The 12,455-nt window shown below is 40.5% G+C and overlaps 1 protein-coding gene across 3 annotated transcripts in view; it reads right to left on the bottom strand.

Moving 5' to 3' along the window:
- LOC148325172 (epidermal retinol dehydrogenase 2-like) overlaps positions 1 to 12,455 on the bottom strand; it is a 37,894-nt gene that overhangs the window by 20,484 nt on the left and 4,955 nt on the right. For all 3 annotated transcript variants that reach the window (XR_015846156.1, XM_088311155.1, XM_088311156.1), the window contains exons 3-4: positions 7,739 to 7,870; positions 6,519 to 6,618 (exon numbers count right to left, since the gene is read on the bottom strand). Coding sequence is in view for 2 of the 3 variants with exons in the window: in XM_088311155.1 (XP_088167281.1) it covers positions 6,519 to 6,618; positions 7,739 to 7,870 (232 nt within the window). In the remaining variant the exon portion in view is untranslated. The remainder of the gene's footprint in view (positions 1 to 6,518; positions 6,619 to 7,738; positions 7,871 to 12,455) is intronic.

The following is a 12,455-nucleotide window of genomic DNA, read 5'->3' as shown; positions in this document are numbered from 1 at the left end:
AGACAACGCAAATTTGAGATCGTCAAAGCTGCGCTTTGTGCCCCTATTTCACGCAGTAGGTCTCGCAGTACTGATTTTGAAAAAAGAATAGCGTTGCCCTATTTCTCGTTGTCCCAGAAGTAATTTCTTTCACCGCTACTTGAATACTAGCCGCCAAGCTTTCTTGTGTCGCAGCAGTATGAGCTTTATTTGTATTATATCTAAGTCCGTGCACAGCAACAGCAACGAGCTGCTCGATGACAAATAAATAACCCCGCTGACAAGAAGCGTTCTAAACGAGTCGGCGAACGAAGCGGCGATAAGCGTGCTAATCGCGAAAATGAATTACAGAGTAATAAGTGCTTCGAAAACAGAAATGTTGTATTCCAACCATTACATATAGAAACATAAAATAAGACGACGGCTACGTTAGCAATTTAGCAAACACTCTCAGACCGGAACGCGGAAACGGATGACGTCACCATGACGAAGAGGCTCGACGTCAAACGTATTGTAGCGTCTTTAAAAGACCACGACAGAATTCCATTCAGTTCTTGACTTTTTATTATTACAGAAAACGGCTCTGTTGGCCGTAACCAATCAAACACCGGGCAACTCGTTCCGTCATTTTCAACGGATCACTCGCTCGCTCACTCTCTCTCTCTCTCTCTCTCTCTCTCGCGCTCCCTCGCTCACACCTCCCAATCAGTGAGTTGCGCGATGCATTCACAAAAATCGGACACAAGGTAACTCAGAGAAACACAAATGGCAACACGAGAACAGACAACAGACAACCCAATTCGTTACAGTATAGTAAATATTTGCCATATCATCAATACAGTAATACCCCGCTACTTCGCGGTTCACCTTTCGCGGCTTCAGTGCTTCGCGGGTCTAAAAAATATTCGGGGGCATTGTAGTTTCGCCGAGCGGCACGAGGGGGCGCTGGAGCGGTTAGACGGCCGGCGTGCGCCGAAGAGGAGAGTGGACGAAGAAGAGAGTGGACGAAGAAGAGCACGTTCCCCCGGACACGATTGGTGGCGACGTTTCGCGCGGTTCGGACCGTACCAGAGCTTCGGCCGGCGTGCGTGGCAGTTAAGCCGTAGAGGAGCACTTTCCCCGGGCACGGGCGGTGTCAAGCGGCCCCTAAGTTTAACCGAATGGAAGCTCCGGGGGAGGAGAGCGGGCGTGTGTCACAGTTAAGCCGAATAGGAGCACCTTCCGCCCGGGCATGAGCGCGGCGACATTTCGCTTCGCTCGGGACCGTGCGAGAGCTCCGGAGGAGACCGGCCGGCGTGCGTGGCAGTTAAGCCGAAGAGGAACAACTTCCGCCTGGGCATGAGCGGAGCGCGAGGCTGTCAGTTATGAATGAATAAATGAATAAATAAATAAATGAAGAATGCCACCTTTCATTTCACAGGGCACACCGGACGGCGTACCAGCAGGTAAAAGTCGAAGTAATTAAATAAATACAAAAAGAAGTAATTGAATAAATACAAAAATAATGGCTGGGGAATAAAAAAACAAGTTTTAATAATATTTTTTTTTTTGTTATAACATGAATTTCACTCTCTCTCTCTCTACCCGTATATATATATATATATATATGTGTGTGTATATATATATATATGTATATATATATATATATGTATATATATATATGTATATATATATATTAGAATTAGAAATCCCTTTATTGTCATTGTACTCAAGTGTGCAACGAGATTAGAGGGCTCCCCTTATATATACATACACACACACACACATATATATATATATATATTTCAGCATTGACCAAAATATTTATTAATAGTGGGGAGGCATGTTAAGCCCTTTGAGACTTTCTTGTGATTAAGGGCTATACTGAACTTACAACCCGCACGTATGGCCCTCAACAAGGCCAAATTTATCCAAATATGGTCAATGCAATAGCAGGTCCGCGTCCTCTTGTGAGGATTAAGTGGTTTGTATAATGGATGGATGGAACAATATATGTATTGCAAGTTGGAGCATTAAGGAATTAGCCAATGGTGGAATTAAAAGTAATCAGACTCAGTTTGTTGGTACAAGTAACAATGATTACAATTGATTACCAATATAGCAACAACTTTAATAGTTTAATAGATTTGTGTAACTTCTGCAAATAATGAGAGGGGAAAGTTAATGGTGTATTATTGATTTATGGGAAACATCTGATACTATTAAACACTTGTTTAAGCTCGAGTTACTCAGTGACACAGTCAGTATGTCAAGCTTTCTTCGAGTGAATATGTCAGCTTTCTTTTATGTCTTCTAAATCCAGCCCTGCTCTCTGTTGTTAATTTGTATTCTCATAAAGACTTAACTACAACTGATTCTTGGTCCATTTCCTGCTCCTCACATCACTCACACGATCCCATACGATAGACAATTTAAATATGATATTACGATACAATAACAGGGCGGCACGGTGGCCGACTGGTTAGAACGATGGCCTCACAGTGAGAGACGCATCGGTCGTGGGGGTCAATCCCGGCTCCGGCCAACCTGTGTGGAGTTTGCATGTTCTCCCGGTGCCTGCGTGGGTTTCTTCCGGGTACTCTGGTTTTCTCCCACATTCCAAAAAACATGCATGGCAGGTTGATTGAACACTCCAAATTGCCCCTAGGTATGAGTGTGTGCGCGGATAGTTGTTCATCTTTGTGTGTCCTGCGATTGGCCTGCAACCAGTTCAGGGTGTCCCCCGCCTACTGCCCGAAGATAGTTGGGATAGGCTCCAGAGCCCCCCACGATCCTAGCGAGGAGAAGCAGTATAGATAACGGATGGATGGATGGATGGATGGATACAATAACAATGGCTATTATGTAAAAAAAAAAAAAATCCTAATTTAAGCTAACTCCTGATTTTTTCCCCAGTAGATTTAATTTCAAAACAACTTAGCTTTGCTGATTCCCCAAAATAAAATAAATACATAAAAAAGACACCATTGATATGAAATAGTTCTATTAAATGTCTTGCATAACAGAAGTGCAACAGAACAAGCTAGTTCTCATTTTATACACGAACTGTTGTTCATTTTATGTATCAAAACAATGTAAAATAAATAAATAAATAATTGTTCAAATCATTCATATATCTGAACACTACTGTCTTTTGTGTTTGAATTTGATTAAAATCTTCACTGGAAGAAAAACTCAATTCTAATAGCAGACACTGGACAGGTGCAGCAAGTTTATTATGCCAATATTTGTTGCACTAAAGAGACAAATTGCATCACAATTGCCTGATGCCACTGGCTGTTTGATGAGCTACCACAGTTACCACCACTAAGCTTTAACACAGACATCTGTGTTCTGGCACAGTAATGCAGCAGCACCTCACACCGACCTGATAATAATTACTTTGTTCATAATAGACCAAATCTCATGGAGACGTCTTCCTTCTGCAGTATTTAGAAAATGCATGAAGACAAGATGAACATGAACACAACAATAAAATCAGCTTTGTTAATATGTCCTTGATTGTGCTTGGCTGATTGTAAACAAATTGTACGAGAGCTGAACACTGTAACCATCCGTTTAGTAAACTAGAGTTTATTATTACATGGGGAGTCTTTTGAATGAGTTGGATAAACTTTGTCCATATCGGTCAAAGGGTAGAATGGTTAAGTCATATCTATCTGCAGAAGCATTAGGACATGAACTTGGGAGCAAAGTGCAAAGCAAGAGACTGTGTTGGCAGTGACCTGACCATATCAGTGAAGAACACGTGACCATAGGCACTACTATCAAAGGCAAGAGTTAGTTCAAGCACGGAAATTACTGGGTGGGGGGCGTGCTTTGCCTCTCCGAACCCATATACTGTCAATGAGGTGTTATAGTATCAGAGTGATTTTCCAAATGCACGTTTTGATTACAGTGAACAGGTTCCAGTGGATGAAAATTAATTTTCAAGAGTTTTTCTTTTAAAAGCAAAAGAACAAAAAAAAAAACTGTGTCAATTGTGGCCAAAGACAGAATCCTGATCGGTTATTGAACCTTTTGGTGCTATAAATGCTTGTTGTGGCATAAGGAAGCTGCATTCAATACTAGCAACATGTCACACGAAGAGCCATGACTTACCACTACCTCTACCAGTTCATGACTTCGCCCTCTTTCTTTGGTGGTTGCAAATACTTTTGGTGGATTAACGCACTTGTCCATCTTTCCTCCGGCAGTAATGCACCAAAAGTATTTGCCAAACGCCAAAAGAACATCAACGCAATTAGGAAACAGGGATTTTGGGTGCCAGTTGGATCTCTAACTTTAAAAGATACAAGTCACACCTTAGTATAAGGCCCCACTCACACGTGCTTCAACGCTTGTATTCTTCTACTAATATCACATGACCGATTGACGGCTCAAAACCATTTGATGGCTGTCAATAGTTTGTTTTGGCGCCAACTTGTGTAACAACTAGCTAAACAAGCCATGCCCACTTAGAAAGTGGGTCTGGAAAGCGGTTGGGCGCCGATTCAACACAAACCATGCAATAAAATTCTGGCGAGCATCGTCACACATTGGCTGCGGAAGTTCAACCTCTTTCAAAATGGCGTGCGGGAGATGATAAGTATGTTCACATCATTTAGCATTAAATCAGCTTTAAATAATTTTTTACGCAACATTCACTCATCGCTGCCTGGTTCATTTCGATATATTGTGTAATATGTCTGTTTTGCTCATCAAATGCACTTGATGAGACTATGACCAGATTCAATCAAAAAGTTGTGGACCGTTTTGATCTTATAACAGCAAATCTTCCAGCATCGTCAGTGTCATCTAAAAACATTTTTTTAATGACAAAATAGTGTGTGAACAGGTGCCGCCTTTAACCTTCTATTGTGGAGAAACTATTTTTTTTTATAAAAAGCTTGTAAATATAACCCTATCCAGTTGTAGTTTATTTTCGTTCATCGTGACGATCTACTTTATTAAGAAAAACAACATGTCAACTTTCTCTATTTAAACGAACACAAATAATCTTCAAATAATACATTGATAAGTTTGATATGAGTGAATCAAGGTTTCCTACTTGAGCGACATAGGATGCTTTGACTTTACGTGTCCACTAGATGTCGCTAATGTTGGTCTCACTTAACGGGACACTTGAATCACAGTTAACGTTGGCTCTTATATTACAGATTTGCAGGTAAAAATGATCAGTACTAAAATGCTCCCCCCTAAGAGTCTAGTGGGGGTTTTTTTTTGTGATGAGATTCACGACAAATTGGGATGGCACCTTTTGGAATTTGGCTCGTTATTTTTTTTCCTGTTTCAGTGTCTACGTCACAGCAGGGAGGCCACTGAGGTATTATTGCTCGGCTTTTCAGTTATGCGGTCTAAAACGGCCACCAAAATGCAAATGGACATCACTTCTCTTGTCCTCTTAAACCTGTGAAGGTATAAAAGCATTCAGAACAATAGTTTGGATTTATTGACTCATGCGATCACCTCCACAAAATCAAAAATATTGTGCCGATCGATTGCGGAAGCGGACAATAGCAAGAATGTGCACACAAACTCCGACTGGTTATATTTTGGACATTTAGCTACCCTAATCTTTTAGTGTGAGGAGGTAGTCAGGTATCGATGTTTACACCTCCCACCCCCCACGAGTAACAACATAGGTTCTTTGGTGGTGTTATTTATCAGCACTGCTCGGGGCAGCAATTAGCTTTTGGTCGCTAAACAGATGACGTTAGCGCAACAAAATTAGCTTCTTACCGGCGACTTGGTGCCGGTGATGCCTAGCTGTTGCCAATAATGCACGTTCATGTCCTCCAACACTTACAGCCAATTCATGAAGCTGTCAGCGTAGCGGCGCGAGTCGGCATCGATTTCGGATAAACTCCTCATCAATGAAAGCTGGAGGTGATCTTTTTGAACGGTGCGCACCACAGTGCTGCTTCGTGAGCGCCAATGTTCAGTGAACAAAACGTTTCAGCGAGGAGGCCGCCTCCACAACCAAGTGTGACCGCATTGGAACGTTCAATGGAGTTCCAAAGAATAAAACGCGTTGTAGTTACGTCGCATAGAGTAAAAAATAATCCTCATCCAAATAAATGTGCACGTCTACTCATTCCCACTTGAGTCTCTGTGAATATCCCGGCTGGTGCTTTTATGCCGTGCATCCTCACCGTGATCAGCAAAGAAGTATTGTAGGAGTGCGCCCTCCTTCCAACCTCATCTACGTACCTATGCTCACTTCCACAGTTCCTTATTCTAATATAAATCAGCCACGGAGAGGTTAATCCTTTTGATATGTTGAAGTGGTAATAGGTAGGGATGCCCAGATGAATTTTGGTGTCAATTGATCACCGTTTTTTGGATGTTATAAGCAATTCATTATTCTTAACTTGTATGAAATTGATGGCAACTTACTGACAAGAGCAAAATCCATCCCAGGGTGGCAACAGTTGAGAACCACTAATGTACAATTTGCGTTTGAATAGGAAAACCGCACTATTATTAAATGATTAAATAGTCATACATTTTAAGACCAAAAGAATCATATACTGTACCTGCCAAACCATTAACTCCTATGAGTCCTGCAGAGCTGGCAATACTGACCAAATGACCATGATTATTTGCGATCATGGCAGGAAGGAAGGCCTTATAGGTCTGTTAGGGAAAATAGACAAGCATTACAACTGTTTAGTATGTACAATTTCATTCTATATACTGTAGAACAGGGGTGCCCATTGCTTCGATCGCGATGGACAAGTAGCTTGCAAAAGAGGTTCCGATCTATTGCATTGGCATACAGAGCAGCCAGTCATAGACCTGTTGCATGCCTCACATGCATGCACATACAAGGGGACTAACGAGTAAAATTAGCAATTACTATTTTATTCCATCTACTCTAAAACTTGTAATGTATAAAAACGATATGGTCCATGGTAATGAAACATGTCAGCTAAGTATTGAAACACAAAGTGAGAGGAGGATTTTTCTTTTGCAGTGGGCTCCGTGGCGGGGTGTCTCGCACTGGCTGGAGAGCAGGCGATGCGCTAAGGCAGGGGTCCTCAATCCTGTTCCTCGAGGGCCGGTGTCCTGCCTGTTTTCCACCTCTCCCTACTGCAACACACCAGATACAAGTTATCAGGAACCTTATCTAGCTTCTGCAGACCTTGCTGATTATCTTGTATTGTATTATCATTTGAATCAGGTGTGTCGCAGCATGGAGAGATGGAAAACAGGCAGGACACCAGCCCTTGAGGAACAGGGTTGAGGACTCCTGCGCTAAGGCATGCGCTTGCGGTTTCCCCGGTGCTGGAGAATGAGCCGCAGAACGGAGGAGCCGTCCACCACCACAACCGGCAGCCACAACACAAATAATCATTAAGTCAAAGTATCTGTTCCAACGAGCCTAATGTTCATTTGGAGGCGTGCGCAAAGCTTGCTCTGAGCTCCATTCCATTCTGTCATCAGTAAAGTCAGGACACAAAATATTGCACAATACAACTAGCGCACATGGTTTCATGCAGTTGTGCATGATACTGCAATATATACTGTGCATATAAGGAATTCTAATTATATTTTCAAAAATATATATTAAACTTGGACTTGGTTATTTTCTAAGTAGCTTGCATGCTGAAAAACGGAAGGCACCCCTGCTGTAGCTCATGAGAGCCCCATGTAATCCACTGGCCATAGCAGACCGACATTTTGGAACAGCACAACTAAAGCTAGAATTGTTCTGCATTTAAAATATAAAAGTCAAGTGAAATTCAAGACTGACCCAGAAGTGCGCCATGATGTTGACCTCCATTGTCTTTTCGATTAGGGAATCGGGAGCATCCATGAACTTTTTTCCCGTCACAATGCCAGCATTATTTACTAGAATGCTGACATCACCCACCTCCCGCTTTACCTGAAAGGACGTACAAGAATGAGTGAATATTGCAGAGAATTAGGCTGATGAAATTTATTCCCACTATTCTAGCAAAGACTCATCACCTAGGCGTTAAACGGAACGACAATTAAGCATGCAAAAAAATCTTTCTGATATATGTGTTCTTCAAATTCAGTACTAGTTGGAGTATAAAGTAGAAATAGCAGCAGCAACAGCAATGTGACAAGTGGCCGCAATCTTTGAGGAAATTAAAAATTAATAAATAAATATAGAGAGATCAATTAATTGATTTGATCAAAAATTGACAGAGTACATGACCTATTCGACTGCCTACATTCATGTTCCATTTGCGCCGTTTCAGTGAAGTTTTTAGGACAAGCGATCACGGTTTGAAACAACATATTTCTTTGCAGCTGTAACAATGCAAACGTCCCCATTGTGGGACTATTAAAGGACATCTTTATCATGGTCATTTCTTTGTAGACTTTACAGTAAGGCTGACAAGATTAGTCGACAAGTCACGTTGATACTGACGATCAAAATCACAGACTAGTCGTTTTTTAATGTAGTTATTGAATTGGCACTATGTTTTTCAGCCATAACTGCCTCGTCCTGTGCTTGTCCCACTGGCTGTATGGATTGTTTACAACGCACATGTGGGAGTTCGTGTCATCTGTGACATAAACAGAACAATTGTGGGTATTGAGTGTCATGGCTAACCTGTGTTAGCAACAAAATCCATCAATTTGGGCGCATTTAATCACAAATAACACAAAGCAAGGCATTAGTCAGTGTTCTCTAGTTTATTACAACCAAAACACAGTTTTTGTATGCCTGTGGTTGACATCAAACTGGAGCTGTCCTCTGCACTCCATTTCCAGTCAGTGTGTGCTACATTTTTTAACTCGGACATAGCAGTACTTAAAGTAACAAAACATGAGATATTTGCCACAAGCCCTTTACAGCAACACCTAAGTTTGTTACAATATAGTTATTTATAGTGTGAAAAAATATGCTCCTAATTTTTTTCCCCCTTTCATGGGCATGGTACTTTTTGATTATGTATATCAATTTACTGCTTATAAATTATGCATCATACTGAAGGAAAATGTTTTGGACAACGGATATATTTGAAAAAAAAAATTAAAAAACAAGACTTATTTTGTTTTCTTTAGCATAGTGCATTTTCCTAAATTTACACATTTGATTGCTCTATTATTTTGCATTTTTCTTGGTGCTCGAGAAAAGGGAAATTTACAAGTGTCTTTTAGTATATAGTATTAGTATATTAGTATATAGTTTCAGAGTATTAGTGCAACTCTGCAAATTGTTTATTTTTTGTTTCCCTGTTTGTTGCCCTACTTCTTGATAGTGATTTGGTTGAGTTAAGCCATCCAATTAAATCTGCATTTTAGACGGTAGAGCCCCAATCCCACTTAAGGGGCCAAACGTTTGTGAAGGTAGAGAATGTTTCGTCCTCGTCAGGGGTCATTCAAGGTCACAAACATTCAACAAAAATTTGCCAGACATTCACCCCTGCTTTTATAATTGCAAGACAAGAATGAAAACACTACAACTGTAAGCAAACGTTTGGAGAATGTTTAGCAAACCTTTGCGAACTTGACTGAACCCTGACGTGAGTGTGCTTTTTGCTACCTTTGCCAACACTCGAAAACGTTCATCCGTCTGTATGATCGGGGTTAACGAATGACTTTACAGGAAGACAAGGCAGATGCTGAGAGACAGGTCAAGACAACCATTTTTACTATGGAGAGTAATGTGACATGACTCGCCCTCATCTCATCATTCACAGCAGCTCAACACAATGCTAGTTTTCAACAAACAAAGCCACTTTTTATTTTAAATCAAGCAAGTCAAGTGATTACATAGTTTAGCAAGTTATAAGTCAAATCATGCAATCTTTCACAATATATATTGGAGTACGAAAAATACTTTAAAAATTAAAAAATCATAGAAAAAAAATTAACCAACTTTAACAGAATGAACTGAAAGTAAACAGAAGAATGAATATCCTCCTTTTTTTTAACAAAGCTTTGCACGAGTATTTACATCTACAAAAGTGTCTAACAGTTACTGTGAAGATAAATATTGACATGTTAAAATTTATAAGGGTGTAAACGTGTACTGCAATCATCAGATTAAGAAACTACATAATTATATTGTTTTTGGTAACAATCTGTTCAAATCTATTCATGTGTGTAAAAAGTAAGTGAGAGAGAGACATTAACTTTGCGAAGTTTACATATTAGTTTATCAGAAGAGATCAAAATGGGTCTGTATAAATGTCTATGCTTAAACCACAACATTTTTTTTTAAAGCAAAAGCAGCAAAAAAAATTGGCTTTCAAAAACTAAATGCACATATAATTTAAAAAAAATAAATAAAAAAGATTGCGATAAACTTGACAAGGCATTTGGTTTACATTCAACAAAGTCAATTCGAGTCTCAAGAATGCCAAAACAAAGTCAAGTTACAGGAGGTCCTCGAGTTACACGGCACTCGACCTACGCTAGAGCTGGGCGATAAACTGAAAATTTATCGTTACCAAAATTTATTACAATGACCTACATCAATTTGCCCATGTCGGTAAATTCGGTGTTTAAAAAAAAAAGAAAAGAAAAGTCTTTTCCGACTGCGGCTATTTTCATGCCTCTTTAAGACAGACAGCGTGTGCAGTCACGTGACTCCACCCATCAGAACAAGTAAGAGTACAGACGACACGGTCGTAGCTGGCGAGTCAAATCCAGAAGTGGCTGAAGATGAAGTAACGTTAGTTGAAGTTGCTCCTGTTGCACTTGTCTCGTTTGGAAATGTTTTGGTTTCCATAAAGACAATGTTTGAGCAAAAGAACATGAACTACAAAGTGCGTCGTAAGCACCCAAAACAGCGCGTCCAACCTTTTCTTTTTCACCACCCACAACACAACCATGCTGTGCTAAAAGTTCAAAGTGAGAAGCAAGGTTCGACAAGTGACAACAGCCTATAACGGAGGCGACACCATGCGAGAGAACGTCTAAGAGGTGGACGCGATAGCCACAGGCGTGGGCAAACTACGGCCCGGGGGCTACATGCGGCCCATTAAACGTTCGTTATTGGGGTAAAATTGCTCAATTTCTCGCAATATTGATTTTAGGTCATATCGCCCAGCCCTAACCTACGCCGTTTCGACTTTACGACGCCAGAGTCGCATCCGTCATTTCCATAAGTATCAGATTTTTTGCAACGTGACCACAGTCTGAATGGCTAGGTTTGACATCATTGACGTCATCCGGATCCCAAAATGCATTCCGGGTGGATGGAGGGAGAGAGCTGGGAGCTAACATTTGCAAACTTGTTTGGAGTAACAATACCGTAAATTTATATTTTACTTTAATACACTCCCCCTTAGAAACATGAAGCAGACATCAGTGTTGTTTTTGGCAGGCATTTTTGTCTTAGTCATTTGGACGAAAATGCTTATTAGTTTTCGTCAGATTGTCGTTCCTATTCGTGATAGTTTTAGTCTAGTTTTAGTTGACGAAAACTCAAAAAAGTTAGTCGGTTTTAGGCGACGGAAACGCCCCAAAAAAGTTTTATTCTAGTTTTTTGTAAATTTATTAGACCAAAACTCAAAAAGGTTTCAGTCCATTTTAGTTAAAAATCGGAATACAAGGTTTCCACTCAATAGCAAAGGCTTTCTGTTGGACTATTAAGGATTATGCATTACAAACAGATAACAGTGGAATCAATGCTCATTTCTCCAAAATGAACCGAGAACCAAAAGGTTTTATTTGGCAACTGTTGTGGCTTTATTTCACTTGAAGCATCATAAAATAAAAACGTTTTAACATAGACTTGTAGTAGACTTGCTCTATACTACAATAGCACAAGTACAAACTCTATCAAACATATGTCTTGTTCACTTGCACCAGCTTGCGGGTATCAGATCGAAGTAGCCTTGTGAGTGTCACAGTCGCCATGGTCCATCAAAGGAACGCGTGTCCGTGTGTGCGAGCTGAGACGAATGACCGCAGACGTGTTTGTGCGTCCAGTATGTGTGACGTGCGTGCGCGGCGCATGCGCATTGTGTGCTGTCCCAGTGGTGGCCGTGCCCAAACGAAAGATAGGTTGCACTTCATTGCAATATTTTGAAAGACAGATTACATGTACAATAGGGAGGGATGTCATCAATTTTCTCGTCTCGTCAACGAAAATTTCATGTATGTCACGTCATGTTTTCGTCATCAAATAACCTTGTTTCGCTCGTCATAGTCATGGAAAAACGGGGTGTTAACAAAATAATTCGTCATCGTTGATGAAAACAACACTGGTGGACATTTATGGTGATGGTAATAATTCAGCCACGAAGATTGGTTAATTTTTTATGGAAGATATTGTCGTGATATAACATTGAGTGCAATCTTCATGAAATGAGATCAAAAAGCCTTGCCTCATCATTACCCCTAAATACTGTATTTCTACATCTTAGCGAATCACAAAACACGCTGGACCACATTTACTTCCGTGAACCCTACGATGTGAGTGACAAGGGCTCTTCATCTGCGCATGCAGTGCTGGTAACTACAATATCTCGTTTAAAAAA

This window comes from Idiotropiscis lumnitzeri, chromosome 12 (genome assembly GCF_059441095.1).
Source record: "Idiotropiscis lumnitzeri isolate Australia: NSW breed Sydney's pygmy pipehorse chromosome 12, RoL_Ilum_1.0, whole genome shotgun sequence".
Taxonomy (NCBI): domain Eukaryota; kingdom Metazoa; phylum Chordata; class Actinopteri; order Syngnathiformes; family Syngnathidae; genus Idiotropiscis; species Idiotropiscis lumnitzeri.
This window is presented reverse-complemented; position numbering and strand designations above follow the sequence as displayed.